The sequence below is a fragment of the Cyanistes caeruleus genome, chromosome Z (assembly GCF_971803275.1).
Source record: "Cyanistes caeruleus chromosome Z, bCyaCae1.hap1.1, whole genome shotgun sequence".
Classification (NCBI taxonomy): Eukaryota; Metazoa; Chordata; class Aves; order Passeriformes; family Paridae; genus Cyanistes; species Cyanistes caeruleus.
This window is the reverse complement of record NC_141732.1, coordinates 53,756,451-53,772,685: the sequence shown is the minus strand read 5'-3', so window position 1 is coordinate 53,772,685 and position 16,235 is coordinate 53,756,451. Positions and strand designations below refer to the sequence as shown.

Genomic DNA, 16,235 nt, shown 5'->3' with positions numbered 1-16,235 from the left:
TCTACTGCATGTTTAGCCCCAGATCCTCTCTGTCCTTTAGCAGTTGAAAAGAGGACACAAGTAAGGGGATGTATATTACACACATGCACTGATCTGAGTTTATGCACAGATTGCTTCCTGAATACTTTCTGCTGCTACCATGGGAAAGAGCTGCCTTCTGCAGGCTTCTGATACTGACCAGCAGTGTGGGGTCATTTTCATGCAGTCCTTTTGCTAGCGTAGGACAAAATAACCTGCTCACTTGTTAAAATACTTTTATATTTCATCAGTCAAAAGCCTTACCATGCAAATTTGCTGTATTCTACTTAAGTCCTGATGCATGGAGGGACATTATGTCGTTTTGGATAACAAAGGGTTTTCACTGCTATTTCTTTTTAGGAGATTCTGCCTCTTCAGAGGCTATTTTCAGAAAGATTTGTTTGTTCTTACATGACATTCCTATCAGAACAGTGAAATTATGCTTAAACTGCCCTGCAGAAACTTAATTATAATACTTGCTAGAAGCATAGGTTGACATCCTACTTACCACTGGTGACCACAAGTTTCTGACAGGCAGGAAAATCAGCTGCTTCAAGCCCAGTAGCATTTCCATGACAACACTGTGTATAAAAAACTCATTTTAAAACCTTAAAAAAAAAAAAGAATGTTATAAGCCTTCTATTTCCTACTATGCAGTTTACTGATCTCCAGCTAAAGAATTTCTAAGCTAATTACCAGGAAAACTGAGGCAAAGCCTTGAATCTTCTCCTTTGGCTATTACAATTAAAAAACTAGAAATACTTACCTCCTCTACAGCATTGTTCCATTACCAGCGTTCCCTTAGATACACCCCAGGTGAGAAGTAAGCATGATTGTCCTAAGGCCTAAGAACTCTGTCCTGGATACAGGGACAAGGGGATGGAGCTTTGGGTGCTGTCTATTCCATACCACCCCACCACTGGAGGGGTGTAGCCTGGGCAGAAACAGAAATGGCACCATCCTTAGCCAAGTCACACGGAAGGGTGTGTGCCAGCCTGGACTCAGGACTGTGCTGCCACTGGGCACCAGGACAGAACTGTCATCACAGCTGTTGTAGCCATCAGAGCCACCACACTGGAGCTGCTGGCTGCCACTGCTGCTGCAGAGAGAGAGCCCCTGCACCCACACCACTGCTGCGGCTACCTGCACCTCTGGTACTGCTGCCACCACCAGAGTCAGCATCTCTGCACTGCAGCAATTTATTTGGAAAAGTAGTTTTCCAGGTTTTGTTTTGTCCCTGTTTTCCATTGTTTCTGGGCCGGGCAGGAGGAGGTTGAGCCACAGGAGCCTCCCTGGCATGCTGCCTCTGTTTTGCTCAGTGCCATGTGGTGATTGTTTCTATGTTGCTTGTGTTTGGAGATCACACTGATTGCTGCCCAGGCAGATGTTTGGTGGCAAATACCCTTTTGTGGGTAAAACTCTCACCTTCTTTCTCTCCCTCTTGTACACTCTTTGCTATTAATACTGTTGTGACTATTGTGATTTTTTTCAGTAAATTGATTCCAATTTATAATCTCTCCTAATTTCCCCCATTGTCAGAAGGGGTAGGGGGAAAGGGGGCAGCTGCAATGGGTTTAATTTTTCATCTAGGATTTAAACCAGCACAAACTGAAGCACTGAAAAGCATAAATAGGACTAAATTAGTCAAAAGGTAGAAAAGAAGACACTGAGAATGACAGTAAGTGCCATGTCTTCTATGAAAATACTATCAACAACATCCCTCACATGATATATTGAAATAATGACCATATAACATGCATAATTTGCACTAAAATATTGTCTCTTGTATACTAACAGCTGTGTATCAGATTTACTTTCCACACTGATGGAGCATTCACCTGGCTCCTCTGCACTGCACTGATTTCATTTCCCCTCCTTGTTCCTAGCAGGTTTTTTCTGCAGTTAATGCACTGAGGCAAATGCTTGGCTGTCTCGGGCTTTCCTACAACCATGAAAATTTGGCCTGTGACTTCCAGTGCAGCTTGAACCAAAGCCTAAAGGCCAAGTTTCAAGTCTCAAAATAATATTGCCTCCAAATCATGGGAATTTTTCAAACACCACCTTTTTTCTTGCAGCTAAAATTTTGGCATATATTTTATTGCAGTTCAGGGAGGGCTGTAATTTGTCAGTCAGCACTTCATCTATATTTGTGGAGATATGGTAACCCATGGTGTTCACCCTGTTCTTCCTGGATTTATATACCCTTTGACAGCTTTCCTTCTCCAGCTCTTACAAAAATTCTTCTCTCAGAAGATGTTTCAAAGCATGGAGAAAGGATACACAGAATGAAAGCTCCAAGAGTCAGATGTATTTTGAGATAAACCTGATGAGATACAGCTGCAGATCCTGAGGAAATTGATGGAGGAAGTATCTAGGATGTATTTGAGAAGTTGTGGCAATCCACTGACTGGTAAAGCAGAAATATAATCCCCATTTTTTAAAAGGGAAATAAGGAAGAAGCAGGGATCTATAGGCCCATCAGTATCATCTCAGCACCTGGCAAGGTCATGTAGGATGTCCTTCTGGAATGGAGGTACAGTGAGGTGATTGGTGACAGCCAGCATGGCTCCACTAAGGGCAAATTTTTCCTGACAAATTTGGAGGCTTTCTATGACAGGATTATAGCATTGGTGGATGAGGGAGGAACAATTGACATCATTTACCTGGACTTGTGCAAAGCATTTGACACTGTCCTACATGACATCCTTGTCTCTAAACTGGAGAGTCACAAATTTGGTGGGTAGAACACTGTGTGGATAAGGAATTGACAGGATGGTAGCCCTCAGAGAATTGTGGGAGCAGCTTGATGTCCAAGTGGAGACCAGTGATGAGTGGCGTTCCTCAGGGGACCAGTGCTATATGTAGGATCTGTTGCATTCCAGGGCCACAGGATCATGTCCAGAGAAGCTACAGTTACCAGGAACCAGCATGGGACACCAACAAGATGGGCTTCTGTTCATGAAACCATTTATTCAGCGCAGGAACAAACTCAGATCCAGAGACAGAGAGCCCTGAACAGAGGCAGGGAAAAGGGTTTTGAGGGATAGAACCAGGGTGGAGTTCAGGGTCAGGGACCACTAGGAACACAACAAGGAGGAAACCCCAGGGACTCAAACCCAGTCAGAACCCCTGGGCTGACACCCCACGAGGGTTTGGGGTGGGGTATCTCTTCTTTGGCTCTCCCCTAAGGCAGAGCATGGAATTCCCTCTTGCCAGGCTTAAAGCCATGCTTCTCATTTTAACAATGCTTATCTGAAACTAAATCTTTGCCTCCCTGGGCAAGTACCTCACAAGTACCCATATCAGTGACACGGACAGTGGAAGCACCCTCAGCCAGTTTGCTGAAGACACCAATGCACTGGATGCGCTGGAGGGCAGGGATGCCATCCAGAGGGACTTGGACAGGCTAGAGAGGTGGTCCGGCGCAAAGCTCTGGAAGTTCAACAAGGTCACATTCAAGGGCCTACCTCTGTGCTGGGTCATTCCAAACATGGATATAGGCTGAGTAATCAGTAGGTGGAGAGCCTCCTTGAGGACAAGGGCTGCTGGCTGATAAGAAGCTGACATGACCTAGCAAAGTGAGTTTGCAGCCTAGAAAGCCAGGCATGTCCTGGGCTGCATCACAAAAAGTGTGACCAGCAGGTTAAGGGAGGTAATTCTGCCCCTCTCTTCCATCTTGTGAGACACAGCCTTTTGTACTGGATCCAGCTCTGGGGTCCCCAACATAAGAAGGACATGGTTTTGTTGGTGTGAGATGCCACAAAGGTGACCAGAGGGCTGGAGCACCTCTTTTATGAAGACATGCTGAGAGAGTTTGAGTTTTCCAGCCTGGGAAAGGCTCAAGGAAGAACTTCTAGCAGACTTACAGCACTTAAGAGATCTACAAAAAAGCCACAGAAGGACTTTTTACAAGGGCATGAAAGTGATGAAAGGACAAGGGTGAATAGTTGAAGAAGTTAGATTTAAAATCATAGAATGTTTTGCTCAGCAAGGACATCATCTTAAAAATTATCTTAAATATCATATAATTCCAATTCCCTTGCCATGGACAGGGAAACCTTCCAGTGGACCAGGTCACTCAGAGTTCCATCCAGCTTTACCTTGAACACCTCAACGGATGCGGCATCAACCGTTTCTCCAGACAGTGCCAGTATCTTGCCACCCTCACAGTAAAGAACTCTAATGTCTAATATAAACTCTCTTGAAGTTTGAAGCCATTCCCCCTTGTCCTGTCACTACATGCTCTTGTAAAATGTCTGTCTCCATCTTTCTTGTAGTCTCCCTTCAAGTACTGGAAAGAAGGCTAAGTATCAGACATAATGAGATTTTAAAATATTTTAAAAGACAAGTTCTTTCCTCAAACAATTTATAGTGCATTACCATTACATTTTTCCACTTTTTTTCACAGTCTTTTGGAGTAGAATCCTGGTTCACAACTGGATATTTTTATCCTAATATGTGCAGGCTACTAAAAAAGCTGAGGCTTAGACACAGACCATGCTAAAACCTCCAAACCTTGAGATAAAACTCCTCAGAACAAATTGGAATACAATGATTGTTTAGTTCTGCCTAGAAAAGATGCCAAGGGCACTGAGCGTTTTGAAGCTGTTGAAATGTCCCAGAAGGTCAGATCATATGCCTATAATTCATTTTTGAGTTGCACAGCCAATAATTCTGAATGCCTTTCTCAACTTCACTTTTCAGATCTTTGGCTATCTAAGTTAACGTATTATCTCAAACTTGCTGAACATCTCCTAAATTAGTGTTCACCCACTCATCCATTTCAATGTGCTACCAAGACATTTGAGTTCCAAAATAATTCTGTCATTTGCTATCGTTATCTTCTATCAAGAAAACGTTCTGCTTCATTACGTCTTCATTAAAATAAATCTCCAAATGGAGTGTGGTTGAACAGTGTCCTTCAATTTCATTTATGTAATTTGTGAAGACTGGTGAAGAGCAACTGTCTGCTAGAATCAATAATTTTATAATTACTTACATATTAGTGTGGCTACTTGCATGATATATCACATAATGAGGCATCTTGCAGAGTTGCTGGAGCAGCAGTAGAATATTATCCTATAATTTTTGCTTTGTTCACCATCACCTTGTATTAATACATATGCACTTTGTGTAGTATGGAGGTTAAATGATGGTACTCCAATATGGCAAGAAAATATCATCATCTTCATTTGGAGAACAAATTATTATTATGCTAATAAAATGGTATTTGTTCTAAATATTTTTACCACCTAATTTTTCAAGATGATAAGACATGATTGCCACTACAGTAAGGATCCAGCCTTTTCACGTAGTCCTAGAGGTCTGATGCTGGTTCTGCTGTGAAGTAACTCTTGTTCTGAGGTGGAATGGTCTTGTAGATATTGGTGTGCCAAAGTACAATATTAAATTCTTTCCTTCCTGTGCAACACCCAATATCAAATCACATCTGAAAACAATAATGCCTGATCCACAGCTCAAAAATCTTGGAAATATATAGTTATAGAAATATATATATATATTGGAAATATATAGTCTAGTTCAAATTCCTTTAAGTCATTTGCCTTAAGCAGTATTAATTTCTGAGTCAGCAGGTGGGAAGCTATTACAGAAATGAAAAGTGAAAAGGTAAGCCTTCACTCCAGACAGTACATGTATTTATCTTTAAATATTGGTCACTGAATACCACTTTACCATGAAGACATCATCCTTCAACAAAAATGGCATCCCTGCCATGCTGATATTCTCTGACAAATATTTTTAAATGCTTTGCAGAAACTCGGGCATTTTTAGTCTTCATGCAAATTTAATTCACTTTTTATTACTACCAGAAGTCCTTCACACATGAGGCTAAAGAAGGGTGCTGTGAGAAATATGTGTTTTTCATACTTATCCTTGCTGTTCATACTTACTCATTTTGTGTAATTAGGAAGGAAAACGCTCTGCAGTCATGTTGATCTAGCTTTTTTCATGGACTGCTAAGGGGCTGAATCTTTAAGAAAAGGAAGAACCATTTTTAAAATCATACCACAGTATGCACCTGGATTTACACAGCTGTTGGTTCATGATCACTTCACAGATATACCATCATACTTTCTAGGCAAACGAAAAATTTTGGACATTGTAAAATGTATCTGCCTGTGATGATTTTCAGAGCTTGGCTTTCCTTCAGCCTTTTGTGAATAGTACATAACTACCAGTTAATTCTTGATCTGTGAAACACATTTGATGCCACCTTCCCACTCTGCTTGCCTACCTTCTTACAACACAAAATGTCTGCAGCCAGGAAAACGTACAAGCATAGTATGAAATACTTACACTACTTGAAACAAAAAAAAAAAGTAATCAAACACTTTCTCAATGATAGAAATTCCTCCAAGACATGAACACAATATCTTCCAAATTTCATTAAAATAGTGACAATATATACAATGTTTTTACTGGGGCCAGGAACCCAATTTAGAAAAAATACCCAGAAGTCATCTAGAATGTAGGATTCCACATCCAAGGTTTTAAAACCATAACAGGTAAACCATTTTCAAGAAATTCTAATACATTTTCATCATTATTCTTTTATGTTAGTTTGACACAGGTGAGTTTGGATACCAACAGTGAAAAATGACTGACAAAATAACATTTAGTTGAGATGGAACAAAACTGGGTTTTGGTAGGAAAGAGATATTCACTATTCAAGGGCTATAAGCTAGCAAACAAAAATCCCACCTGCAGCTGTTGTCTTCCTCCCAGCAGTGGTCCAATTGACTCCAACAAAGATAAAAATCCCATTGATCTGGTGCAGGATTTCATTTAATAAAGGGGAAAAAAACCCCAAAACAAAACCCCAACACCCACCAACATCCTCCCAAAACAAGCAAACAAAAAACCAAAACTCAAACAAACAAAAACCCCTCAATGTCCTGCCTTTGTTAGTTTTATACCAAATCCAGACCTTTTAATCTACTATTAATGTATTGTAATGCATAATCCAACAAGTCTAAAAAGCTCAGTTGAAGAAAACATGAAGAATGACTAATTTGATAAGGTTTAGAGTGTCTTTGGTAAAAGTAGAAAAACCTGTGCAAAAAAAAGATAAAACACCTACTGGTAATATTCTGGAAGTTCTTAGTAATTAAGATGGATCCCTCTGTGCATTCAGAATTGGCTACTGAAATATAAATATATACAACTTTAAAATTATAAGAGAAGGTTGGATTAATTAAATATACTAACAAAAGTAACTGGTAGTTTAAATCTAGACTGGATTAAACAGCATCTCTGACAGAAAAGTTATTACTGCTATTAAATGAGTATCATGGCCCCGGATATAAAATCAGCACCCCATCAGCTCCGCCCTTGAGGACAATCAGTGCATCTGTCAAGTAAAGCTCAATGAAGGATTTCTTTTTCTTATTGTATTTTTTTTTATCACATATGCTATATTATATAACACATATGGAAGTTAAACTTTGAGGTCAGATGTGAGGAGGTGCATGTTCCAGGCTATAAGGAAAAATTCTGCGATTTTGAGTGCTTGGTAACACTGAAGTATTTACAGACATAAGAGACAGCTTTGTGTGTTTTCTTCCATATGCCTTGGCACTTCACTGAACTTAGAAATGTTACAATTTTTACTGGATTATTTTCTCATTAAGACAAGAGATATTAGACAGGAACTGATCAGTTTGTTTTCAGATTTTGTATGTACTTGTGGCTTTACATTATAAAAAAACTACTGCAAAATTCCTATTTGGTGGACTAGCCTCAAATAAAAATAATTTTTAAACCCTCAATTATTTTACCTGTATTTTATGTGGATTATTAGCAGACATTTTTTTGAAATCTTTTTAAAATATTTTATTTTTAAAAATTATTTTATCAAAGCATTTTAAAATATACAATACTCAAAATTTCATTAATTCACTCTTCTGCTCACCATAAACTATGAGAAAAAAGGCACTTCATTTTTTTTCTATGGAACAAATCAACTGTCACCAAAACAGACAAATGATATTAACAAGCTAACCTAGGCAGAAGAAGCTGAAGGTCTAAATAAGTAAAGTGATTTTTTTCTGTCTTAACTAGAATCACTGAAGATCTATTTTAAGACATATGAAAGCGCAAGCTTCCACTTGCTACATTCTGCACTGCACTGTACTGTACATGCTCTACCAGGACTGCTCTGCATCTCCCAGCACTGAAATACTCACATGCCTCAAAACGTTGAAAATATTCCTAGCCTGGTCTTAAGTAATTCACTTAAAATGTAGTTAAGGCAGTTCTACAGATTGGAAGTTATTGTTGAGACATACTGTGTAAGTATCAGGTCACCACATGTTAATAATTTATCAATAGAATGGTTATTTATGTATTTATGTACACTCCTAATTCTACAATGAAGTAATCTGGATTATTTTAGCCTTCAGGAAAAACAAACAAACAAACAAACATGACCAATGTATGTCATTGTTTCTCAGGACAGTGTTCACATTTTCAAGACTGTCTCCTCTGTATGTTTCATTAACATTAAAAAAAAAATTGCAAAAAATTAAAGTATTTTTTCGTGCATACAATCTTAACCATGATCTACTCTGACAACTTTGTGACAGTGATCTGTATGGCTACTGAATGTATTCTTATCATCTTTACAGATAGTGTATTGACATTTTTTCACAAATCCATTCTATTCATTTCATAATTATTCCAGGATGTCTTAAAATCAGACAAGGACAAAAATGTTTTCAATAGAATTTAAATTTATGTTTGCTCATAGCTGCACTTCCTAGGTGTACAAGCATGTAGTCTTGAAAAGTATTATGTCTTTTAGTCTTTCTGTATAGATGAATTAGTTTTTAAAATAATCTCAACATTTCAAGAGTGATCCATGGGCTTGGGCTACATTTCTTTTCCATTTTATTATTATACTTTTTTGTGTTGTTGGGTTTTTTAATTTACAGCTCCCTTTACAGAAACTGCCAGCTTGACTTTACATCCAGGATTAAGGCCAATGTCCATCATTCTATAATAGGAAAATGAAATTAAAACTAGCTTGCTCATCAGAATGTTTAAAACATCCCTATTTCACCAGCCTAAATTTTTTTAAAAAATAAAATAAAATTCTTTAGCTTTCTATGAGTGTTGTGTTATCAATTTTTTTTATTATTTTTTTTTTTTCCTGAGGTCAGGGCCATGGAATGACTTTTGATGAAATTGAAAAATAAAGACAAATTATTAAGGAAAAAAGCCTAGAATTTTGGTATGCTTTTTTCCTTAAATATTTTTAGGGACAAAATACTAGCAGAAAAGAATGGAGCATAGTACTGTAACAGAGAGCAAAAGGTACATAGAGGACTTCAATATTATTCAAAATATATTGTCTTGCTGTTGCAGAACGCAAAAATAAGATCTGTCTCTAGCCTTCACAATTGTAAAGTATAATTGTTTTATGTTTTTCTTAAGGTTGTGCAACTCCTTTAAGGTATTGCAAGGTCCAGGAAGAAATATATCAGCTACAATCACATTGTTTCATACCTGCAGAAGGGCATTTTTCTGTCCTAAGAATGCTGAAGGTAATTCTAGACCTACCAAGAAGACACTATGAAATCCTTAGTGTGAAAAAAGGATACTTAATACTTTACTATTAAGAGAAATACACAAATTTCATAGAGAAATAAGTAAATTCTAACCTTTTTTTAGCTAGTCTTCAGGAACTGAATTAGAATAATTTCCCCTAGCTTACCAAAACAGCTCAAAAGAGAATCAGAGTAAGTTGTAAGAAGGGGTATGTGATGTGAATAGAGAGAAAGTTAAAGGAAAGCCTAAATTCTGAAGATGTCTTGCAAATAATTTTGTTCCTACTGTCTAGAGAGGCACCAATTCACCACCTCCTAGGGCAGATAGATCAGACATTTGACTTACTGAAAGCAACGTCTGAGACTCCAAGTATATGAGAGGAAATTTTAAAAAAAGAAAAAAATTACACCCAGTGGCAATGAGATCCAAAGTCAGAGCTCTGCTGCAGAAGATATGCCTAATCTTGACCACCCTGAAAAACAGTGTGCCTTTTTCTTTGTGTACGTCTTTAGTGCCACTCGTACTTTGTAACATTTCCATACCAAAGTCTAGGCATAGTTATGGTATTTCTTACCATTTCTTTGCATTAATTATTTTTGTTTTGCTTTGCTGTAGCTTGTAACATGGTAGTATGCCAGCCTTCCTTTTAAATGGTCTGAAACCTTTTATGACTTAATTAAACTGATATACTTACTCATCTGCCTCCTTTCCACCACTAGGCTTTCTCTTATTTTTTAAAATTAAATTCTCCTGATGACAGATGTAAACAAATTACTGCAGTTGTTCTATACATATGAAAAATATGGACAATTTCAGGTGTTTCTATATGAATTTATGCAGCTAGGTCAAGGTTTTAACACTTGAGCTTGATGACAGCTCTTGCTTCTCATCCAGGTGGATTTCAGTGCTCTTACCTGACTCAGCAGGGTATATATTTTTCTCTTTCTCCAAGCTATCACACAGAACAGCCGGATTCATGTGAAGAGCAAAAGTGACAAGGTTTCAATCAGTTTTTTGCTAATCTCCCTCAGGCCTTAGTTACCCAGTTGTTACAGGCAGAAATCAGGTAAACCTCACAAATGCGTGTTTTGAAATGGATGGTGTAAGTGCAATTAACCTTTCATTCTGCTCTCTCCTACATGTCATTCATCAAGACAATGGCAGATTTTGACTGGGCTTGGCTGTTTGTTTTTTGCCTTTACCATTGAGCTGCGGGTTTGACAATCGAAATCAACACGTTTATAGACATATTGAAAAGCATAGCCCCACAGGGAACTGTGTCCAAATATCATATACACTTTAATCAAGCTTATGGTGAGGAGGGAGCGGGAGACCATTGACAGTGAGTTGCACAAGAAATAAAAGCTTCTTCGCTATTTCGGTATTTAAGCCTACCAGGGTCAAATCCCGGGGGGAAATCTTCCAAGACATTTGTGTACCTGCCGACATTCTCAGCAGGAGCTGGGTGTGCTGGCGGCAGGTGGGCCGGCCGAGCGAGGGGCGGGCGGGGGCCGGCCTCTCCGGTTGCCAGGTGAAGCGCAACGTCTCCGCCTCCCCGCGGTAAGCGCGCAGCCCCGCGGAGCGCACGCAGGCGGCTCGGCTCGGCTCGGCTCGGCTCGGCTCGGCTCGGCTCGGCTCGGCTCGGCTCGGCTCCGCTCGGCTCGGCTCGGCTCGGCTCGGCTCGGCTCGGCCCGGTTCCGCTCGGCTCGGCTCGGCTCGGCTCGGCCCGACCCGGCTCGGATCGGATCGGCTCCGCTCGGCGCGCACCGCCCCAGCCCCGCCGACCCCCGCCATGGCGAAGGCGATCCAGAAGGGGATGTTCTGCCCCAGCTTCGTGAAGAAGAACTCGCTGCTGCTGAGCACGGTGGCTGCCGTGCTGGCGGGTGAGCGCGGGGTAGGCAGGGAACGCGGCGCCGCCGCCCCCCGCCCGGCCTTGCCGGCACGGTACGGCCTTGCCGGGCGCAAGGGTGGAGGGGCGCCCGACCCGAGCCAGCGGCGGGGCGAGGGGTGCTGCGCGGCCGCAGGGCCGGGCTGGGCGCTGAGAGGCCATGCTAACGACCCACCCGAAAGGCGGGCGAGGGCGGCCGGCCGCTCTTCCCCGGCATCGCCGCGGCCGTGGAGAGCAGTCCCGCAGTGTCGCGCTGCCGCGGCGGCCGGGCGAAAGGGGACGCGGCGCTCGCAGCCCCGGGCGGCCGGGTCGGCAGCGGGGGACCCGGGGCCCTCCTGGCCGGGCCGGCCCCTGCGCCCGTCCCGCCGGCCCGTGTGGCAAAGGTCGTGATCGGCGGCGTGAGACCGCCGTGTGGAGAAGGCGCACGGGCGCCGGGGGCTGTGAACCATCCGTACTGCGGGTCCCCACGGCGGGCTGTGCCCCGGGTGGCCTCTGCAGCTCTTGGAGAGACGCGGCCCCTGCCTACTGCTGGTCTGCCGGTGGCAGCTCCGCCGAGGGAGGCTGCAGGGCTGGAGAGCGATGCAGGTGGCTTTGTGGAGCTTCTGATGGCCCAAGCGAAAGGTGCGGCTGGAAGAGTTTGGCAGTGCCGCCCGGCTTTCTGTGGGGTTTTCGAGAGTGAAATGTCTAGCAGTGCCACCCGGCTTTCAGAGGGGTTTTCAGGGCCATCATTGTAAAGATGGCAAGATATCTCCCATGTACATCAGCAAGTTTTTGAAGGGGAAGCAAGTTGAACACCATCTTAATAAGCATAAGTGGGAAAAGAGGGCCAAGAAAATGCATCAGGTTACTTAGATGAAGAGGCTTTTCCATGGGGCATAATTTTGGCTCTATTTGCACACTTTTTCTCATTTTCTCCTTGTTATTAGTTGCAGAGCCTCATTCACATTGTTTCTCCTGTGGAGAAATGGTGCTGTAAATACTTCCTTAACTTGCTGTCTGGGTCCTTTCAGATGACTTTTGTGCTAATTTGAACTTTGGCTGGGCCATGCCTATTCCAGTGCTAATTTGTTCAGAAGAGAATTATTATTTTGAAATTCCACACAATTATTTATAAGCTGTGGTCAGAACTGTGCTTACATATACATTTGTGTTTTCCTCAAAGCATTCAGTATTTGAAAAATCTCTGGATTTTTCTCACCTCATTCAAAAAGGAAAGATTTTTGTGAGTTTTGCATACCAAGTATTAGGGGCCTTGCTTTGAAAATCTGGCTGTACAACTGGAGGAGTGTGTTTATGTGTCTGTGTTTGTGTGTGTACAATTGCTTTTTCACATACTACTGTCAGCTACTATTCTAGGAGTTCACGTACTTCCAATTTACAGAAGTGGTTAAGAAATATTCTCTTCTCATCTTCAGTGAGTGTAGTTAGAATTGGAGAGTGATGTGATTCTGCAGGTGCAACATTCTGAAATTAAATTTCTGTGAGAGCCATAAAGTATGACAATGAGGGAGCTGTGGGGACAATTGACCCCAATTCCCCTAATACCCAGTAGGAATTCTCAGTGAGAGGACTGGTTCCCAACACCTGCTGTGTTCTTCCCCTTCTCTTCCTGCTACACTGTAATTAACACTCCATAACTCAGGGGAGCTCTATAATACTATCAGAGAGAGTCTTCATCATAATTCTGTGAGCCTTGGACCAAATTACCTTTTGCATGGTACTGTGTATCTTCAGCACTTCCAGTATTTCTCAAAGGTGAAATTAGGCACATACCAAGAATACTGAAACCTTTGTAAAGATGAGGTTAAATGATATATTATTGTTTTAGTACAGCATGAGGAAAGTTTGTAATATACCTAGAGTTCACAAACCCTTCATAATTAAATTTATATATTCATTCTTTTTTAATATACCCTGGGAAATTGGTCTGAGGTTTGTTAATCTAGTTTGTTTGGAAGAACAATTCAGCATTTATGAGCAGAAGTGTGCCATTTATGGCACATCATTTTGAAAGAAGAAAATGGACTTTTCAAAAATGTGTGGAAGTAATAAATGCTTCAAGCTGAGAAAATATGGTATGAAAGCTGTCCAGCTGTCTTGCAAAGTACCTGATACTTCTGCACTGTCATATGGAATGGTGATTTTTGTTCATCATTATCAGAGCCATCTTCAGCATCCAGTTGAAATACGCATATCTTTGCTAGTACCCTTACTGAAGGGTAAGCTGAAAAGTTTTCCTGATTATTTGCGTGCTTTTCTGAAAACAGACAGAAACCCCTTAGAATTCTGAACACTTCTTCCTTCAGAGTAATTCTTTTATACTGTATCTTAAGATTCAACCCTTAGCCTGTCCATTCCATTTTCAGAAATACTAGAATTTCTTTCATAGCAGTGTGTGGGGGTGGGGAGTAAAATTTAAAATCTGTACACAAAATATCTTGAGTGTCATGTCTTTTGGGTGAAAACACCTGAATGTATGTTCAAAGAAAACAAAAATTGAAGCTCAAATGGTTATTTTCCTTGCCTTAGAGGAGAGTCAGCTTTAGGCCACCAAGCTGATGTGGAGATATGCACAACTAGGAGAGCAGCAGTCTCACACAGATACCTGCAGAAGGAGGTGTGTCTTGCATCTTTTTGTTCTGCTGGCCCTAATAAAAGCAGTTTAAAAATCAACTTGCTTCAAGTGCATCTTCAGCCCTTTCTGTATAAAGTTACATTGTTTCCAGATGATACAATCAAGGCAAAATAAACCGGAAATATCCCTGAAAATTACTCACCCTGAAGCAGGTGTCCAAAGGGCAATTGCATACGGGGAGTTTAAGTCACACTTCACAGATTTCTCATAGAGTATTTCTTTTTTGTCATCACTTTGTCTCCAAAAGGTCACTGCCGCAACACAGACAAACCAGTCATGAAAGTAAAAGGCTGATTATGTGTAAGTACTTGCTTATTAGTCTGTGTATCATAGCCTGATAGCCTGTAATATTGTGCAGATCTTCAGCAGAAAAGCTTTATTCTATGGAAATTAAAGTGTCGGTGATTTGTGTACATGTAGTCCAAGGCACTGAGTTGCAATAGCCAAGATCGTTTTACATTCTCAGAAACTGTACACAAAGATGTTGCAGGGTTTTTTGTTTGTTTGTTTTTTGTTTTTTGTCCTTGGTAGCAGTTTTGTAGCTTTGTAGCACAAATCTCTGTGAAACAGTATTCTGAGGGATTCAGTTGACCTAAATTTGCAAGTTACAAGTACTTTTTTTTTCAATCACTGAATGGAGTGTGTGTCACTTCCTAAACAGATTCAGAACTTCAGATACCTCTGAGCCTGTCTGTGGGATTAGGCTTTTCTCAGTAGCACATGTGTGGGAAACTGAAATTATTCAGGTATGCATGTAGAAATGTGAGAAATGCAATATCGAGATTGATAAAGAAGGAGGAAGCTAATGGCATGGGAGACTGTGAGTGGCAGGTGTCCTTTCTTCAGCCCTTTGTTCATCAGGGGTGTGCCAGTGCAGTCTCAGTGTGAGGCAGTGATAAACCCTTTTGTGCTCTGCTGTATACCTTCCTCCATCATTCTTCTCTTCAGACATGTACGTAGTCCTTACGCTGTACACCTCAGACTCCACGAAAAGGAACCTTGGCGCCGTCCCGGGAGCCGGGCTGGGCGGCGCAGGGGTGGCGGGAGCTGTCCGAGGTGGCTTACGGAGAACCGGGACCGGCCGGCTGGAGAACGGGCAAAAACTCGAGCTGCAGCAAGCGGTGATGTAAGGCAGGAATGGAGTAACAGAGAGGGCGGGAGTCATGTACTGAGGCTGGAGCATGCCTAAATACCTGACTTTTCCACTTCTGAAGTGAACCTATTCAGACTCCACAGGATCAGACACTTTGTTTGTGCAGTTCCACTGTTGAAAGATTTGGGCTGGCATCAGACCTCCTTTTCTCCCCGCATTTGAGAGTGAGATTAAAATATGCATCATTCCTATTGTAATGCCAGCACTGCAGAAACTCTGAGTGTTGTGACTATAATGAGACGCTGAATCTTTGGCTTCGTGTTTTACGCTAGCCCCCTAGCAGTTTATATGCCTTTATTCTCTATAATGTTAATTGAAGTTATTATTTTGTATTATAATATTAAGTAAAATCTCACTATAAGAATATTTGTTCATTTCTAGACAAGTCAGACACATTCACACATGCTAAATGAAAGGCTGTGCTCCCTCTGTAATCAGACACGAGGGGACTTGACAGCTGGTTTTAATATCAGTAGTTCTCCATTACTGGAAGCTGACCAGCAAATTCTTAAAAGAATGAATGTCTCATAGCATGAAGACAAAACCATAACAATTAGTAACCTATCATTCTATGCATGGTCTTTCCCTATGCAGAAGGCCACATGAATCCAGGCAACTCACCATATTTCTGAGTTTCTTTTGCAAGTGTAGACTGCAGCTTCTAAACCCCAAAGATCTGTAAAGTCTTTCTGTACAGTAAATTGCTTCCGTCTCTGGCAAATGCAATTTAAATAGCAAAAGCCCATGCTTGATATGAATTAAGGTTTCACCATTTTCCATTTCTCTCTTCTTGTACCCTTATCAAAAAGTGGCCTATTAGCTTAGTTTAGACTGTCTTCGGTGCCATTTCTTGCTTGCCAAATATAGTGATAAGGTTCCAAACAATGAAGCAGGCTTATAGTCTCTTGAAATATACTAGCAAAACCAGCAGAAAAGAAGTTAAAGGGAATATAATAAAACGAAAGAATTAT

General features: G+C 41.2%; 2 protein-coding genes across 7 annotated transcripts in view; one reads left to right on the top strand and one right to left on the bottom strand.

Annotated features, from left to right (window-relative positions):
- LOC147648453 (uncharacterized) overlaps window positions 1-11,156 on the bottom strand; it is a 30,376-nt gene extending 19,220 nt beyond the window's left edge. For 2 of the 6 annotated variants that reach the window (XR_015280393.1, XM_086867952.1), the window contains exons 1-4: window positions 10,984-11,065; window positions 7,121-7,183; window positions 5,931-6,010; window positions 527-599 (exon numbers count right to left, since the gene is read on the bottom strand). Coding sequence is in view for 3 of the 6 variants with exons in the window: in XM_086867952.1 (XP_086724078.1) it covers window positions 527-592 (66 nt within the window). In the remaining 3 variants the exon portion in view is untranslated. Of the gene's footprint in view, window positions 1-526; window positions 627-5,930; window positions 6,011-7,120; window positions 7,184-10,502; window positions 10,541-10,983 lie in introns of all 6 variants that reach the window. The other 4 variants (XR_015280394.1, XM_086867954.1, XR_015280395.1 and 1 more) reach the window with 4 other exon arrangements.
- Window positions 11,108-16,235, top strand: part of SLC1A1 (solute carrier family 1 member 1) — a 47,110-nt gene continuing 41,982 nt past the window's right edge. Inside the window, exon 1 of the mRNA XM_086867922.1 lies at window positions 11,108-11,471. Within this exon, the coding sequence (XP_086724048.1) occupies window positions 11,381-11,471 (91 nt within the window). The 5' untranslated portion in view covers window positions 11,108-11,380. The remainder of the gene's footprint in view (window positions 11,472-16,235) is intronic.